The sequence below is a fragment of the Lemur catta genome, chromosome 15 (assembly GCF_020740605.2).
Source record: "Lemur catta isolate mLemCat1 chromosome 15, mLemCat1.pri, whole genome shotgun sequence".
Taxonomy (NCBI): Eukaryota; Metazoa; Chordata; class Mammalia; order Primates; family Lemuridae; genus Lemur; species Lemur catta.
In genome coordinates, this window is record NC_059142.1 from 37,076,337 (window position 1) to 37,094,480 (window position 18,144).

The following is an 18,144-nucleotide window of genomic DNA, read 5'->3' on the forward strand; positions in this document are numbered from 1 at the left end:
TTTGTCCCCTTCCTCGTTGTGCCTTTCACCCACCACCCAAAGCTGGCTCCAAGTCCACATAGTCCCTCCTTTCTGTCTGAACTGGCGGGGGTGGGGGGACTGAATGAAAGAGTGGTGCAAGGCTGGGGGCATGGGATGGAAGAGGGGTGTAGAGCCCCAGGGCCAAGTTCATTGCTGACCTGGAGCCAGGTTTTGTTTGGGAAAGGACAGTTCATTGGATATTTTGTCCTCCCTTCCCCCTTGGGGTTCCAGCTTCCTCAGTGACCCTTGGCCTGTGAGTCAGGATGAGGAGGTGGGGTTTGAGGTTCTGAAACACAGTTGAACTTGCTCTTGGGGGAAGGGGGCATACAGGGCTGCTGCTGTTTCACTGTCCCTCCTGGGCTTGAGTGGGCAGGAGGAGAGGACATATTGTGGGCACCAGGGAAGGTGCTGATCTGTACCTGGTCACCTGGTGACCATGCCAGCCTCTGGAGGGTAGGACTTGAACTTGGAGCCACTAGATGAAGAAATCTCCCCTTGAGAACTTATCTGTCCTTGCTCACTGGGGTTTTTGCCCTTCCCTGAAGGTAGGGATTTTGGCCTCTGCATCTTGCCTTCTCTGTGTTCTCCTTCTCCACAGACATGAATTGGGAAGGGACAGTGGGCAATTCACTGCATGAGGCAGAAGCAATATCCGATGGAAGGATTGCTAGCCCGGGAGCTGGGAGGCTTGGTCCTAGTTCCTGGTCTGCTCCCACCAGCTCTGGGCCTTAGTAGTCACTGTTTGTCAGATGGGTATGATGATGTCATTTCCTTGGAGGTGAGGCAGTGCACTAAAGTGCCTGCCACAGTGCCAAAGGGGGTGTGGTATAGGCTGTGCCCTCCCTCCCTTTCTGGGATACTCTGTCCAGCCCCACACCCATTCCCCTTGTAAAGACCTTCAGTGGTGTGTGTCAGAGGGGAGTGGGGCAGGGACCCTGCAAGGTGCGCTCCCCAGTTCTCTCGCCCTAGCTGGAAGAGGACGTTCAAATGGGGGTTCCCCTGGGAAGTGGGAATTGTGATTCCTCCCTCTCTTTTGGAACTCTCCCTACAGGAAGTGGCCTTAGAGAGACCACCCCCTGCACTGCGCAGGAGGCCTGAAATACCTAGGTATCAGACCATTTCCTCCCCACCAGTTCCAGGCATTGAGGACAGGTACCTGGAATTCGGGGGAGGGTCAGTGCTTGGAGGGTGCTGGGCTGAGACCTGGGAGCGGGGAACATTCAGTCCCATAGGCGCTGTTGATAACCAACTTCCCAAGGCCTCCCAGGTACAGTAGGAGAGAGTTGGATTAGGCTCACCCCTTTCACTGCAATCCCCTATTGGCACTTGGCCCACAGTGTGGCCTGAAGCACAAGCTGTGTCCTTGGTGTTAGCCTTTTCTTCTCCCTGAACCTTATCTCCCAAAGGCATAGGCCTTGTCACCTCTGAAGGCCACCCTGCCCCCAACCTGCAGAACCCAGTGTGCTCTGCATGTTGGAGAAGTATGTATTGCTGATGACGGTGTTTGAGGAAGGAGGTCGAGATTTGCTTCCCCAGAGGACTTCTGGGATTAGAGCTGGGGGAGAAACAGGGTGACCTCATTCGCTCATTCATTCGACAGTTATTTATTGAGCACCTACTTTGTGCACGTACTTTATGTCTGGGAACCTGTGTTGTCAAGAATCTCACCATATTCCTCTCCCCTGGCTTGCTTCCTCTGGCTTCCGACAGCAGGTGGGAGGGTAGAGGATTGGTCAGCCGCCAGTTCCCCTGGAATCTCCCATTAGGGTGGGCTCTGCCTCTGGTTGTCTTTAGCGCTTCCTCCTCCCTCAAAAGGGGCAGAGTCCTTGCAGCCATGGTGCCCCATCTTTTCCTAGCTGAAGCTTAGACTACCCCACAGTCATGTTGTGACCATCCATTCATAATTGCTACTACGTATTGCAACGTGCGTCTTCCCAGCAGCCTCACAAAGTGGGCGTGATTGCTCCTGTAAATTATGAACCCCATACACGGAGTCTCGAATCAATGATGAGACTTGTCGCTCTCTCTGAACCAGGGCGGGAATTCACATCCACAGTTCTTTCTGCTCAGCTCTTCTGCCAGTGTGTTTGCAAAAGGTGCTTTTATATTTACACTGTCTCATTAGTGCCAAAAGCGGGTCCCACCCCTTTCTCACCCTGTCTGGAGGAATGCTCTGGGCCTGGGGTCTTTAGCGGGAGCTGGGGACACAGAGTAATAATGTCCCCCTGGGAATTTGTGGAGGTGCAGTAAAGATCTATGCCCTTAAGCCAGTGGCCCAGGTGGCCAACAGAGCTAGGCTGGTGTTGCCCTGGAGGAGGGAGAAACTGTAACCCTGGGCGACAGGAAGGGAGGAGAAGGTCTCATACTCCAACCCTGAGTCATGGCCACCCCGGCAGCCCGGATGCAGGGGGCAAGGTGCCAGGCTGCAGGCGCAGTGACCTGAAGCTTGCCACATCCCTCCCACCCATAGCCATGGAGGGACAGGCCCAAGCCTAGCCCCTGTCCTTGCAGGGCTTCTCTTCCCACCGGCCTCTGTTTGCCTTTCTGTGGAGTGGGTTGCAGGCAGGCAAGGGAAAGTCAAGGTGGCCCTCCCCCGGAGCCTTGGATCTGGGCTGAGAGGCTTCTCATGGGCACCAGGGGTTTGGTCTGGGGACTGTGTGGCTTCTGCGAATAGGGAAACCATGGACTTTGCAGGCAGTGGGGAGGATTAGGGTTGTGTGCCTCCAGCTGCACTTTGCTCCCGAGTCCTGAGTCCCGGAATGCTCCAAAATCTTACCTGGGGCCTCTGAAAGAGGGGGCTCTGGCTCTGGGACAGGGCTCATGGGGCAGGGCAAGGAGGCAGACAGAGGGTCACTGTGGGATTGTATTGACTTGTTTTGCTGAGAGTGTCCTTCAGCAGACTGTTGCAACAGGACAGGGTTTTTTTCATCCTGGGCTCCTGGTGCCCAGCCCAGGCATGGCTCCAGGGGTTATGGAGGGACTGGCCATTTTCTGCGTCTCCTCCCCACAGCTTTCCTACTCCAAAGGGGACACAGTGGCAGGAACTGCTGGATTTTTTTTGAACCTTGGAGCCCTCTTCCTGAGAGCGGAGAGGAGTGGCATGAAGCAGCTAGAGGTGCTAGGCTTGGAGCCTGCCCCATCCCAAGACCCCTTCCAGCACCTCTGCCTTACTGAATACTGACCCGAGGGCACTCAGTCCAGTCCTGTTTTCATTCTGCTCCGGAGCCCCCTTTACGGGAACAGGTGACTGCTGTCCCCTGCCCCAGCCTCTAATGATGTGTAGCCCAGAGCAAGGAGTCTCTGAGGTGAGGGGGAAAGAACTACTACTGGTGGAGATGGGGACCATCCCTTGTGGAGGGGCTCCCCTCCAAGTGGCAGCCTGGAGGGGTCTTGTGGAGCCCTTGGATCGAGTGATGGCCCTGTAGCCACAACCTGGTCAGTGGACTCTGTCCCCCTTCTCCAGGGGGCTGGCCATCTGCTAGAGTAGGGGTGTCTATCTCCCTCGCTCTGTCTCCCCCGCATCAGTCAGGAAGCAGCCTTGGAGGTCCCGGGTCCTGGGACAGTGTGTGTTCCTGCGAACGTGTGTGAAAGTGGGTCACGGTCTGGATTCCGGAGAATGTTTTTCCTGGCAGGCCCCCGCGGGGGTGGGGGGAGGCGGGGGCCCAGGCAGGGGCATGTGCAGCTGAGCAGGCAGAGGCCAGCAGACTGGGTGGTGACAAGGCTGGGGCACTCTGCCAACGCCTCCCAGCCACTGGGGGAGGGAGTGGGGCTGTCACTTCTGGAGCCTGTGGGGGCAGGGACCACCCTGTTTTAGTTTTCCCGTGGGTTGGATGTCTTGGGGTTACGCACTGGAAGAGTCTGGAATTTGCTGCATGGTGGGGAGGGCGGCTCTGGATAGGCCCAGGTTGGGGAGGGATCTAAGCTTAGACCCCTTTGCTTCCAGACCTCCAGCTGGTCTTCTTCCCAAGAGTGAGTCTCCTATCATGCTGTTTAATATTCCACCATTAGGTTTTTCCTCTGGGTCTCCTTGATAGGGAGAAGACCCTATCAGAACATGATTTCCTCCTGAGATTAGCTCGGGGGTCTCTGGTTGAAGTGGGCCATGGTGGGAGAGGTGGATTCCCAGATTCTCAGCTTTCTTTCTGCTGTCCCCTCCCCCTAGTGTCTCCGAAGCATCTTTTGGTTTGGGAACCACATTTGGAAAAGTGCCACCTTGGGGGAATTCCTTGACAGATGGCCAAGAACCAGCCCTGGGGCTGGGCTCCTTTGAAGATCTCCCCAGCCCTTCCCTGGCCGCCTTCTCTGGGGGTCTGGAGGGTCTCTCTCCACTGCTGGGAAAGTCACTCAGGCAGCGTGGATTCTGGGGTCTGGCAGCAGGATGTCTGGTTGGTGCTGATTGGGGTGGGGGTGGGGCCTCGTGGATGTCGCCTTTGCATGAGTTTGCCTGAGCATCGACACTTCTCAGGGATGGGGTCACGTCTGCCGCATCATTTCGCATCACCTTCTGCTCTGCCCCCTCCATCGGCTACCCTGGATTGGTCCTGGTGGCTTTGTTCCAGGTCTCTGGGCTTTGCTGGAGTCATACCTGTCCCTCATTCTCACATGCACGAATGACAAATGAATTGGAGCTGTGGTTGGGCACAGTGAGGCCTCACTTGGTCCCCAATACTCATACCCTCTAGTGTCAGCTGTTGAGCCCCCTCGGCCAAGGCTCATGCCTGCCATGCCCAGCACCTAACATCCTAGTACTGCTTGAGGTGCCCAGCACTGGGCTGAGGGCTTTGCAGGGGATTTCTCATGAATCCTCAACAATCCCAGGGGGGTAGGTGTTATTATATCCATTCTACAGATAAGGAATTGGGCTCCTCCCAAGTGCAGGGCCCTGCCCAAGGTCATACAGATGGGGGGTGGAGCTTTGATGTCCCCTGTGGGGGTTCCACCTCCAAGGCTTTGAAGCAGAGCTCCTCAGTACCCTGCGGAGACTGGCTGCCAGGCACTCTCCCACACTCCGGCTCGGAGCATCACCCAAGGATCGAGTGGGGCTTGTGTGTGTGCGCCAGGAGGCCCTGGTGCGGGATACCTGGGTCCTGGGGCTGTGTGGGTGGGGGTTGGACCTTCCTTTTCTGAGATCTTGGAGGTTAGAGGAGCTGCCCCTTCATATTCAATGGCTGCTTCTTAGCAACCCAGCTCAGCTTGGCATCAACGATGAGACATTTCCAGCTCTGGGCAGGAGGGATGGTCGGTGGTCAGTAGAGCTGACCTGGGACTGCTGTACCCCTATAACTGGGCTCTTCCCCACTCATCCTTCATGCCTGCCCTTCTCCTCCTCAATCAGCTCACATGGCTGATTGGTGGGGGATAGGGGAGGGGAGTGTCATCTGCTGCCAGAGCCTGTGACCTGAGATGTCCCTGTGACCTGAGATACCCCCAGCTCTCCTGGGGTGATTTCATGTTCTCCCCACAGCTGTGGACCTAGGACAGTCCCTGGGAGGGAACGCTCCTCCTGAGTGCCCCTTCCTGAAGTCCTGGTGTCTGATGGATGTCCTCCTTCTGTCTCCATCCCAGTTTTGGCATAAAGCATGCTTCCATTGCGAGACCTGCAAGATGACACTGAACATGAAGAACTACAAGGGCTATGAGAAGAAGCCCTACTGCAACGCGTGAGTCCTGCTTTGGGCAGGGGCTGGGTGGGCACCTGGGCTCCCGCCCGAGTGAGTTCTTTCTGTAACCACAGATACTGGCTGGTTGAGTGACATTGCCCAAGGTGATATTGCCAGGCACTTCCACCCTCTACTTAATAATCACAGTTTGTCTTTAAGTCAGCTGGATAAAGCAAGGGCTGTTATCCCCATTTGACAGATAAGGAAACTGAGGCTTGGGGGAAGAGAAGGGAGTTTCTCAAGATCGCATGGCTAGTGAGAGGCTAGCTCTAACCCAGTCTCTGGGCGGCAAAGTGAGCATGTTCTTTCCCCTGCACCCTGTTGCAAGAGAGGGATCAAGCTTGGTCCTTGGAGAGTATGTGACCTGCCTGTTTGTGCCCAGGTGTGTTTGGGATTGGGGCTCTGTCTCCCCTTTACTTTCCCTCGTTTCTTTCCCTGAAACAGCAATTGACAGTTTCTTTTCTCACCTGGGCTTTGGGGGCCCCTTCCTCCGGTTTTCCTTTCAAGAAAACTCTTTGGAACCCTGGCTCCATCCCTTCTGGTGTTCATTTCTTGAAAAATGAGGGGCTGCATGGGGTGTGTGGCCTGGCCTAGGCTGAGCTCTTCCCGGCCTGGTGAGGGAGGCTGCACAGACTGTTTTTGGGTGGAGTAGGTTGGGCTCTGGGGCCTGCAGCCTGGCCCGCTGGAGGTGGGGGTGGGGAGGGGGCATAGGGGTGGGGTCCCCTTCCCATCTCGTGCAGTTCCAGAGTGGACATCGACATGTTCAGGTTGATCTTGTGAGTAGCAAGTGCGAACTCAGAACTCAATTTTGGGGACCTCGGGGCTTCAGAAGATCAAGTCACTTGCAAGTGGCAACGTTGGTATTCACATAAATTTAGGATCTGACTTGAGTCCAAGTATTGCTCCGGCTAGAGTGCACTGGCGTCACTGTAGCTGACGGCAACCTCAAACTCCTGGGCTCAAGCGATCCTCCTGCCTCAGCCTCTCAAGAAGCTGGGACCACAGGGGTGCACCACCATGCTAATTTTTCTATTTTTAGTAGAGACCGGTCTCACTCGTGCTCAGGCTGGTCTTAAACTCCTGAGCTCAAGGGATCCTCCGGCCCCGGCCTCCTAGAGTGCTAGGATGACAGGCCTGAGTCACTACAACCTGTTTTGTTTTTAGTTCTCATTCAGGAGGCTCTTTGCAGCCAAAGTTCACCCAGGAAGGGAAATTTGGGACTTGTCTGTAAAGCATTAAGGGGCTTAACCCTTTGAAGGACCATCTCTCCCTTCCCCTCTCCCACTCCCCTGTTAATTCTACTGCCCTCTCTGGGGGTTTGATCACTCAGCAGACACTGCCTGCCCCAGCAGGCTATATGCCGCCCGGTGCCACGTGCCGGGAAAACAGATTCCTGATACAATCTCAAACCCAAGAAGCAACATGAAGGCTGTGCCTTCTGGAAGGATGGGGCACTGGGCAGGTAGGGGTTGGTTGAGGAAGGGTTGCAGCTCTATCCTGGCCCTTGGCCCCGCTTCAGCTGCCCCTTTTCTTCTATTAACTTCTACTGTTTCTCCCCCCTCCCCAGCCCCTCCTACCCCCTCCCAAGGGAAATGGGACATTCTTCAAATTCTTAAGGGCTCACACAAGCCCTGGTTCTCTGCCACTTCCTCCCTCCATTGGGGAGTGGGGTGGGGTTCAGAGAACCCAGGGCATTTAACCTCTTGGTTGCTGGACCACTTCAGGCTAGATTCTGAGCCCCCATCCCACCAGACAGAAGTGTGGCTGAGCCCAGATCCCACTGGGCGGCAAGAGCTCCATGCCTCTTCACGTCTCTTCCTAAAGACTCTAGTAGCCTAGAATTTAGTGCGCGTTGGGAGTTGGAGAAAAATCAGAGGCTTGTCCTTGTTTTCTTCTGCGCTTTCTCAGCCTAGTGCCAAATTCCAGCTGACTTTTCTTCTGGGGAGTCTGTAGCAAGGGGGAGTGGAGGCCTTCAAGGGCTGGGGCCGTCCAGGAGAGGCAGGAGATGAAGCGAGGCAGAGGTTCCCCTGTCTCTCTCCTGGCCTCCAGCCAGAAGAGACAGGTTCCCGTCTGTCGGTTTCCTTTCCTGCCTTTATAGCCCTAGCCTCTGCCAGACCCAGCTGACCTTTGGCCCAGCTGGGATGTTTCCCGGGACAGACCCTGGTGAGGGAGAAGGTGTGGGATCTTTGTGACCCAGCTGTGTAGCACCTTGCCCAGGGCAGGCATGTTCCTGCAGCCTGCGGCGACAGTCTGGGCATCAAGCCAGACCTGGCGATTTTGGGATGAACCAGATGTGGACCTCACCTATAAGGAGTGCCTTCTGGACCTGTCTAAGCCTTGGTTTCCCCATGGTTAAAAATTCCTACCCTGGCATGCTGGAGCCTAGACCCAAGAGTATTTACTGGGCACCAGCTACGGGCCAGGCACTGTGCCAAGTGTTCACTGTCATTCCCTCCAGTTTTCTTCCTGCCTCTGGCCCCATCTTTGCGTGACACCCAGGTTTCTGAATCTTGGGGCTTCCAGGGAATAGCTTTCCTGCTCTGGCCTTGCTTTGTGGACCACAGGCCTGGCTTCCTTCTCTGTACACGTGCAGGACCCAAAGGGACAGGTGGTCTCTCTTAGCACTTTGCCAGGGAGTTGGGGCCCCCACACAAGTGACTGAGCGTGTGAGTTTGCTGTGCAGGGAGGCGTCTGTGTTCTGCCTGTCTCTGAGCCCTGAGGGGAGCTAGGATCTTGCAGGGGCGTGGTCAAGATAGGTGGAAGCTGTCTTGCCACGTGGCTTCTCAAGATTGAGATTTAAATTCTGGAAAGTGACTGTAAACAGTGATAAGACCTTCTGTTTCTCTCCTTGTGGGTGTGGCAGGGGAGAGAACACAGGCCAGAGGTCACAGCCAGCCTGCCTGGTGTGGATGTCCCTACAGTTACACACGTGTGTGCCTGGTGCGTACCCAGACACTCTGCAGGTGCTGGGGCAGGGGACGGAAGGCTGGGGAGCTGGACTGAATGGCAGCGTTGTGTTCCCACATCCAGGCTGCAGGCATTGCTGTGGCAAGGTGGAGGCCACACTCTGGCTTTTGCACAATAGCTAGCGGTGGAGGAAGAACCGCTGATTCTCTCTTGAACTTCTAGGTGGGTGGGGTGAGCCTGCTCTGCTGGCTAGAGAAATATTTATGCCCTCCGTTATTTGTTTTGTAAACTGGATTTTCCAAACGTGGGGAAGATCAGTCCACACGCCCTGGCTTAGCACAAACCTGCTTCTTTGTCTCCGTGCAAATAGTCTGGGAGCCTGGAGGTCAGGGCCGGGGGTGGGGATGGGGGAAATGAGCCTGTTCCCTCCTACTTGGGGGCCTCCTCCTTGGGGATTGGAGGACAGCAGGACAGCAGGTGGGGTTGCAGACCAAGGACACCAGCTTTTGAGGTGTCCAGTGGGGGATGGGCACGGGCTGGAGAAGGAAAAGGGGACATAGTCGCACCATTCCTGTCTTCACGGACTGCAGCTATCTGGGCTCCATTCTCCAGTTTCCTTGAGCTGTGGGGTGAGGGATGAGGAGGGTGGAGTGGTCCCTGACTCTGGGGAACCAGGTACTCTGTTCCTGCTCCTTCCCCCAGGCCTCAGATGGGAGTGGGGTGGCATCTGTGCTGGACAGGGCAATGGTGGACTGGGACAATTGGGATCAGATGTCCGAGGGAGCTGGGGGGGAGCACCAGGAGTGAGAGTGGGAGGGGTGTGGGGTGGGGATGGTGAATGCACATGGGCAGCCAAAGTGGCCAAATGCAGCCTCCCCCTCACCCCCAAATCCCCACACTCAGATGTCAGGGCCTCAAGGGACCTCAGGGATCACATTGCTTCCTAACACCCCCATTTTACAGATGAGGAAACTGAGGCCAGCATCTCCATGCGTCACTCAATTTGGCAGGATCCTTTCTGTGTATTGCCAGCAGGGGCAGGTGTAGGCTTTGGGTTTTTTTTTTTATTGTTGTTCTTTTTTATTTTGTCTGCAATCCCTGAGGGGCTAGTAAGTTCTTCCTTCAGTCTAGCCTTGATCTTTTTCACTGCTCTTTTTCCCCTCTGGTCAAACAATGCCTCCTTGTTGCCGCTTATCCCCACCACTCCAGCAGCCCCTTAGGCCTGAGGGATGGGTGAGAAACTGGGTTAGCCGGAGCCCCCCCTCCTGCCTGTGGGCAGTGTTCCCGGCAGGGGCTTTTGGAATCAGCAGCTCTTTCCAGAGGCAGGATGTGGGGGCTGTTTTTTTTTTTTTTTTCCCCTTTCCCTTTTGGTAAAACCAAAAGCTCCTTGTTGCTTTAGTTGATGTATTTTTGCTCCTCCTTGAACACAAAGCTGTGGTTTTTGAAGGGGTCCAAGCTTGGAAGGAGTGAGGTCACGTGTGGAAAGGGGGAGCTGGGCTTTCAGGATCTCTGGTCTGTTCTTGTTCTGCCTCTGGAATGTAGCTAAGGCCAGGACAGGGCAGTGAGGCTGGTGTCTGGCAAGCTGTCCCTGTTGCCCTTGAACTCGGTAAACTTTGCAGCTTCTCAGTACTCTCCTTGCCCTTGTAGTCCCTCCATGCAGGATGGTGACTCAGAGGTCCTCAGGGGTAACCCCTCTCCTGGGACAGAGGCCACCCACCCAGTGTCCCCACAGGTCATTGGCCTCTTGAAAAGCTCTGAGGAATAGGCAGGTCCTAACTGGGGGTGGCTGCGAGACCACATAGGGTCTGCCGTCACGGCCAAGCTTGGAAGCAGGTGGGGTTTTTTCTGCCCCCACCCCGTCAAGCACGTCTTCCCCCAGTGCTCTGAGCGCTGGGGGTGGGCTGGGGTCCACCTGACAGAGAGACGCCAGCCTGCCCTTAGCTGCCGGGCGGCTGTGGTACAGGGGAGAGTGCACTGGACAAGGCTCTCCCTTGACACTCAGCCTCAGTTGCTTCATCTGTAAAACAGGCACAGTGGTAATGCCTGCCTTTTCCAGCCCAAAGCCTTATAGCAGGTTTCACAAGTGTGCACGGGATACATCATGACGTTGCTTTGTGTGCCCGTAAATCCTCCTGAAGGTCCAGGCTGCCCCAATAGCTGCCTGATTGCCCCGCCCCACCACACCCCTGTTCTTGCCCCGCTGCTTTCTGTCCAGGAGAAGCGTCTTCCTGGTTTTTGCCCTCATGGATGCTGAGTCCCTTCCGCTGCCCCCCAGGCGTCCTGCCCTAGGGGCTGGCTCCACTCCCCCCACCCCTGTGGCTGACAGCAGAGAGGAAGGGTGTGGAGGGGCATCTGCCGAGAGCCCGGCGACTTGCAATGATTAACCAGGGGCTGGGCACAGTCCAGCCCACGGAGGGACAAAGAGCAGCTGTGCTCTGGCCTCCATTCCAGGCCCTGGACTCCTTTCCCGTGTCCTGGCCGGGTCTGTGGTAGGGTCTGGGTTCTAGCGGTGTCACCAGCTGGGATGGGTGGCCCCTTGTCTGACAGCCCCACATTGGCACACACACATCTATCCATCCCTACTGGGACGTGAGGGCAGTGGGTCGGGGGAGCTTCAGCCTGAGGGCAGAGAGGAAGGGAGCAGGTAGAATTCCCCAAAATTGTTTCTGGAAGGAGGTCAAACCAGTAGGATCCCTCTTCGAAGCCAGTCATATTGGTGGGGGGGTGGGCAGAGCACTGACGTGCTCATGCCCTGCCTTCTAGAAACGAACCCACAATACCTGTCTTCTTACCTAAACTGTCTATTGTCTACAAGGATCCTGCAGACACAGTCTCCTGGCTTTGTCCTCAGGGACTCCTTAGTTGAGGACCCCATTGCTGTCCGTGTCTCTTCCCCCACCCCCATAGACCTCTCTCTCTCTCTCTCTCTCTCTCTCTCTCTCTCTCTGTCTGCTCTCACTGCTCTCCTGCCTGGAGCTGAAGATGAGGTTGCCATGGGAACCTGAAGCGTAGTGAGCAGGGGGAGGGAAAGCAGGGTTGTCTCGCCAGGGCTGGGGGCTGTGGGGAGGGGACAGGGTTGACCCGGCAGGAGGAATATAGCCCATGCTGCACGTCTGCCTGCCTTCCTCTGCTGGGGTTGGGCTTAGGGGGCAGGGGAAGGAGATGGAAAGTTCTGGAGCTCCTCTTTAATCTAGTTAATCTGATGCAGGATTAAAATCCTCCCCCACCCCTGCCAAATTAAGCTGAGTCAACGTCTAGGCTGGTTTATGCCCCTCTTCCCTTCCGATGGGATTAGTGGTCTGGCGGTGGGGGGCTAAGATCCACGGGTAACGGTGGTTCCACAGACAGGATGTAGTATCTGCCAACCCCAACTGAGGCACTTGCTGCATGTTGGGGGGACTCTTAGACTTTCCGGTGGGTGCAGGGTGACGGGGTGCAGGGTGACGGAGCAGAGGGACGCAGTGAGGGGTATAGGAGGTGTGTGAACACAGCATGAGCGCAGCTGCTGCGGATGGACCTGCCGGCCTTGGTGTCTAGGAGACGCCTGTCACTGCAGAGGGCACACGTGTATGTTCATTGTGTGTGAGGCACGACGCAGTGTGTAGGGACCTCGGGACTTGGAGCGGTCAGGTGCACCTGTCTGGCCGTTCTTGAGCCACTGAAGCTGGCTCTCCATTTTAACCCTGTACATTCCGGCAAATGGGAAATCCCGGTGTTTGCAGATTGGCTCCTGAGGACATGTGTTTGCAGAGCCTGCCAGCCACCCTGTCCCTGGCCCCCTAGCCTGCCTCCACTTCCCCACCAAATGCTAACCGTCTTCTCAGAAATGATCCTTCACATTCTGGCCCAGAGCTGCCTGGGGGTCTCCACCGCCTGCCTGCTCCTGTCTGTACTCACAGACGCCCTCCTGGCCGCAGCCCCCGCCCCACAACGCCTTTAGCGTGGCTCTGACTTTGGGGGCGGGTCGTCTCTGAAGCCCTCTATCCTAAGGCCTCAGGGCCAGCCAGTTCTGCTGAGATCTTCCTTCAGTCCCTCTGCTCTTTCTAGTCCCCAGGAACAGACGGCCAGTTGATCCTCCCTTGCCCTGGAACTGCTCAGGAATTCTGAGGGGAGCTCCTCAGCTGTGGGTGGCTGTGGCTGCGGGGGGACCGGACCCCGGCCGTAGCCCGGTGTTCATCACAGGCCATGTCTGTTGCCAGCTGCAGGCACCTGTGTTTGCTTTTCCTCATCTGTTTCCGTTGCCCTGCTGGGGAGCTGTGAGCATGGGTGGGCCTGGGTGGCCGGGACCCAGCACCCTGGCTGGCTGTGGGGGCTGGGGAACGGGGACTGCTAGGATCACTGGGCCTGGAACAGTGATACTCGCCCAAAGGGGAAAGGATTTGCCAAGGTCACCCAGCGAGTCAGTGGCAGGGCCAGAGCCCAGCACTGTGCCCTTTCTGGGCACACCCCCCTTGGGTGAGTTCTCCAAACCCTGCGTCCCACCCTTTACTGGTCGTGGCCCAGAAGGAAGGTGTGTGTTTACAGGTGGCCATGGCTCAGGGTCATGTGGGCAGCTGGAGAACATGGTCAGGTAGGTGGGCAGCTCATGTCCAGCTCTCAGGCTTGTGAACCAACCAGGTAGGACATGTCTAGAAAGAAGTCCCAGGAGACGATCCACCTCTTAGCTAGGGCCAGCCTGTGAGGCAAGGATCTGCCGTGGTCACAGCTGTGGTCAGTTGTGATTGGTCACCCAGAGCTAAAAATGGCCAGACCTCAGGCTTCTGCTTGGAGGAGCCACCCACCAGTCCCCAAAATAACTGGGGCCCATGCGGACCCCCAGCTCTTTCTCACACTAGCACAGACACCAGCTGCCATGACTCAGGGCTGCCTCTCCTGTAGCTGGTTTGCTGGGGGATCGTGATGACCCTGGGGATAGAGGGGGCCAGAGTTTGAGCCCCAGCCCAGTTTTAACGTCTGGTGTGACATTCCTTTATTCAACACATATTTATTCTGCACCAGCTGCTATTCTAGGAGCTTGAGATAAATCGATGAACAGGAGACCAAAAAAATCCCTCTTCATGGAGGAGTAGTGGGGAGAGAAGATGCACAGTGTGATCCAGAAGTTAATTACGAAGATTGCTAAGGGAGAAGTGTCTGGCATCACGCGCTACTTCCTCCTCTGAAATGAGGGGCTTGGACTGGCCTGTGCTGGAGGTCCCTGCAGGCTTGGCTCTGTGGGCTGCCCTGGCTTCTGCTACCTCCAAGCCAGCCCTCCTGACGGGGGCCAGGACTCGGGTCCATCCTGTGCCTGGAGATTGGAAGGTTTAGTTCAGCGTGCTGGGGGAGCAAGAGATTGACTGAGTGCAAATGTGGATCCTACCTCTTACTAGCTGTGACGTTGCCCACATTGTTCTGGCCTCAGTTCTCTCATCTGTCAAAGGGGGACCCTGACAGTGCTAGCCACTTAGGGCTGCTGTGAGAGCTTGGTGACCTGAGGCACATAAGCTCTCAGCACGCGGCAAACAGGAACTGTGGTTATTAAGGGTTGAGCATCCCTAATCCAAAAATCCGAAATCTGAAGTGCTCCAAGATCCAAAATTTTTTGAGTGCCGACGTGCTGCACAAGTGGAAAATTCTGCACCTGACCTCATGTGGCTGGTTGCAGTCAAAACTTTGTTTCACGCACAAAATTATTAAGAATATTGTATAAAATTACCTTCAGGCTAATGTGTGTAATGAAATTTATGTTTATTTTATGAAACATAAATGAATCTTATTTTTAGACTTGGGTCTAATCCCCAAGATGTCTCATTATGTATGCAGATCTTCCAAAATCCTACACAAATCAGAAATCCAAAACACTTCTAGTCTTGAGCATTTTGGATAAGGGTTACTCAACCTGTATTGTTACCCGTCACGCCCAGGTGACTTTTCTGGCCTCAAGCTGGTCTTCCTGCCTACCCACTAGTTAAGTTGGACCTTGTTAGCCCTTTGAAACGCCACTTTGAATGGCAGTGTGCATCTCCCACCACTTTTTCCAGGAAGCCCTCCTGGATAGGCACGTCCCTTTCCTCTCCTGTCTCCCTCTTGCCTTTCCTCTGCATGGTTGGTCTCCATTTCTGGTCTTAGCTGCAAGCTGAGTCCTAACCCCCTGTCCATCTTCTCCCAGTATGGCCCAGAGCCCTCGACCACCCTGTGTGGTACACTCCAAGGCTTGGATTATCCCCAAATCAGGGTGATCTGAAACCCTCAGAGTGTGCCCCAGTGGCCTTCCTTTGGTTCAGGACATTTCTAACTGGCTGGCTGGCAGCTCAGGCCTGCTGCATCTTCGCGGGTCAGCCAGCCCAGGCCAGGTCTGAGAACCTCTTCCCTCTGCCCGGCCATGGCAGGGGGCAGCGTGGCCCTGCTGCTGGGCCTGGGGCAGGGGCAGTGCTGCCCAGGCATGAGGGGAAGTATCTGGGAGAGAGCCAGAGCTCTGCGGGAAGCCCAGAGGCTCCTGTCCTCTCCCCAGAGTGACCCCACTCTATTTTTCTGTCCTGCAGACACTACCCCAAGCAGTCCTTCACCATGGTGGCTGACACCCCGGAAAACCTTCGCCTCAAGCAACAGAGCGAGCTCCAGAGTCAGGTGAGGGGCGGAGCCGGCGCTGTGGCCTGGTGGGGAGGGCTGTTGTAACCCCCCGGTTTGGCAAGGGCTCCTTCCTGTGGTTACTGTGCAAGGCCAAGGTGCTGAAATCCTAGAGCTTGCCTTGACTGTCTGCCCCCAACCCCAGTTACTTCCTATTTCCTGACTTTAGCAAAGGAGTAGGGGAGAGCACACCCCCCTTCCTACCTACAGTAGGGTAGAGAGGGTGGGTGTCCATCCCATTCTCCCCTCCTTCCTCTCCATTCATGCCCACCTGCAAGGGGGGATTTGGGGGAGACCAGGGAACTTGCCTGTCCGAGGTTATACTGCCCACCCTCTGCAGCCTTGCCCCAAACCTTTGCCACCTCTTAGAAGGTGAGGTGTGAGGGGGCCTTGCCAAGGGGGTCTGTCCTGCCTTTGTCTCCTCAGGCCTGATTTTGCTGAGCACTGCAGTGGAGCAGAAGACTGGTTCTCAGCCCAGGGAGAACTGGGTCTTTTTTTTTTTTTTTCTTTTTTAAGACAAGGTCCCACTCTGTTGCCTGGGCTAGAGTGCAGTGGTGTCATCCTATCTCACTGCAACCTCAAACTCCTGGGCTCAAGCAATCCTCCTGCCTCAGGCTCCCAAGTAGCTGGGACTGCAGGCGTGTGCCACCACGCCCAGATTATTTTTTTACTTTTTGTAGAGATGGGGTCTCACTATATTGCCCAGGCTGGTCTTGAACTCCTGGCCTCAAGTGAGCCTCCCACCTTGGCCTCCCAAACTGCTGGGATTACAGGCATGAGCCACCATACCCAATCGAGAACCGGGTCTCTAGGGCATACTGAAGAATAAGCACATAGTCTGGAATCCTGAGGCCAGGACAATAACCCTGCCTGCCTGGGGGTTGGGAGGGCTTCTGGGCCAAACCTGGCCTGCAATGGGGTGAGGTGGGGTGGGGTGAGGTGGGACGGGGCTTCAGCAAGGATTAAAGGATTAACTGAGAGAACACATGTAGGAAAATTTACCAAGTGGGCAGAGTGCTCAGGGCCAGGAAGATGCTGCAGAGGTTCCGTGTGGGCCACAGTGGGGAGATCTTTCCCGATCCCTCCGGAGTGGGGCTCCTGCTGCCTGATCTTGGCACGACCCCTGGGTCCCATCAGGGAGAAGCAGCCCTGCCTGTGTGGGGCTCTCCATGCATCTCTCAGGTAACCCTCCCAGCAAGCCTGTGAGGATGCCTCTGTTCTTCCCCTTGCACAGATGAGGCAGCCGAGGCTCGGAGACATTCAGGGACTTGCTAAGATGCAGGAGCAGGAGAGGTCACGACAATATTAACAGCTAACGTGTCGAGCGCTCACAGCTCTGGGCATGCTGCTCACTTAATCCTCACGGCAGCCCCGTGCGGTGGGTAGGATCACCCACTTCACAGAAGAGGAGGAAGTACACACTGACTGCTTTGAGTGCAGGTTTGCCGAACCCAGAGACTACAGTTCTTTCCAGTTTTCCATCCAACTCCCTGGGAAAAACAGTCTCTACCTTAATAATAAACATGATAGTCCCTTACGCTGCTGAGACCTTTTGCAGCTAAGCAAGTGCTTTTAGTTACTTGGCCTCGTTTATCCTTGACTCGAGTCTAGCGGGCAGGGAGAAGACCTGCTGTCTCTGTGTCACAGATGAGGGGGCTGAGGCTGAGAGGGGCCCAGGGCTCTGTCTGTTGACACAGGCCGAGTGAGTGAGGCTCCAGGATTTGGGCTCTGGTCTTTCCATTCCCATGTGCAGCCCTGGTGTGGCCTGAGGCTCGGATTCCCCTGCGTTCCACAGAGGGGAGCACCGGCTCATACCTGCCACCCCGCCTTCCCGCAGCGCAGAAGCTACAGTTCCTGGCGGAGCTGGCAGGCACAGCAGCCCTCGGCCAGCTGAGGGGGCTCAGCTGGCCGGGTGGTCCAGCCTGCAGGGAGAGGGCTTGGAGACGGACTCCCCGTCCTGTGGAAGGCCCCTGGGGACCAGAGGTGGAGGGGTTGGGAGGGACCTGGAGGAGGAGGTGCTGGGAGTGGGCGGCAGGTCTTGGGAAGCTCACACACACACACACACACACACACACACACACGCCCCTACACACACACACACACACACACACACACCCCCACACCCACACACACGCCCCTACTCCCGGGAGGAGAAATTCAATTCAAACCCCAGCCTTTCTCAGTCCCACAAAAGCCTGACTGCAGCTCTTTTTGCCCTTGGAATCTGATCTCTGGAGGGCGGGGTCTGTAGGAGGAAGCATCCCCTGTTGTGTCCTCCCGGGGTGAGGTGGGCTGCTGCCAGGCCATGCTGTGACAGGGGCCCCTCTGCTCCTCAAGGGGAAGTGGGCAGGATTTGGAGGCTCCTGTGCCCACCTGTGCCCTCTGCTCCCCAGGGGCCCAGCCTGCTGTTCTCCTGTGTTCCCGGCAGGTCTCTGGGGAGTTTATGGGAATGACAGTCACTCTTCGTGAGGTTCTGTGCATGTGTATGTGTATGTGTGTCCGTCTACCTGACCTTATTTAATCCTCATAACCACCTGATGCAGGAGAGGCTCTTATCCCTGTCGTGCAGATGGGGACACTGAGGTTTAGCGAGGCCGCACTACTTGCCCAGAGCCCAGTGACGGGCAGATTTCAAGTCCAGTGGATCTGGTCCCAGAGCTCTTTGCTCTCGACAGTGCTGCCATGCTAGCTGCCATAGCACCAGCTCCATGTTCCTACCCTGTAGCAGGTCACCAGCAGGTGTTAGGGGCTTATTGGAATGCAGATTCCTAGGCCCCACCCAAGGGGCTTTGGGTTGGCAGCTCTGTGTGAGGCCCGGGAATCAGCATTCTGACTCCCCCGGTGATTCTGGTAGTGGCTTTTGGTCCCACTCGGGCTGGTGGGCAGGAGCAGACGGGCTGAGCTCACCCCGTGTGTGCCGTGAGGCCTGTGAGGTGAGGGAGCAGGGCCA

At 56.2% G+C, this 18,144-nt stretch overlaps 1 protein-coding gene across 1 annotated transcript in view; it reads left to right on the forward strand.

Annotated features, from left to right (window-relative positions):
- LASP1 (LIM and SH3 protein 1) overlaps window positions 1-18,144 on the forward strand; it is a 38,584-nt gene that overhangs the window by 1,525 nt on the left and 18,915 nt on the right. Inside the window, exons 2-3 of the mRNA XM_045526345.1 lie at window positions 5,587-5,681; window positions 15,110-15,194. Of these exons, the coding sequence (XP_045382301.1) occupies window positions 5,587-5,681; window positions 15,110-15,194 (180 nt within the window). The remainder of the gene's footprint in view (window positions 1-5,586; window positions 5,682-15,109; window positions 15,195-18,144) is intronic.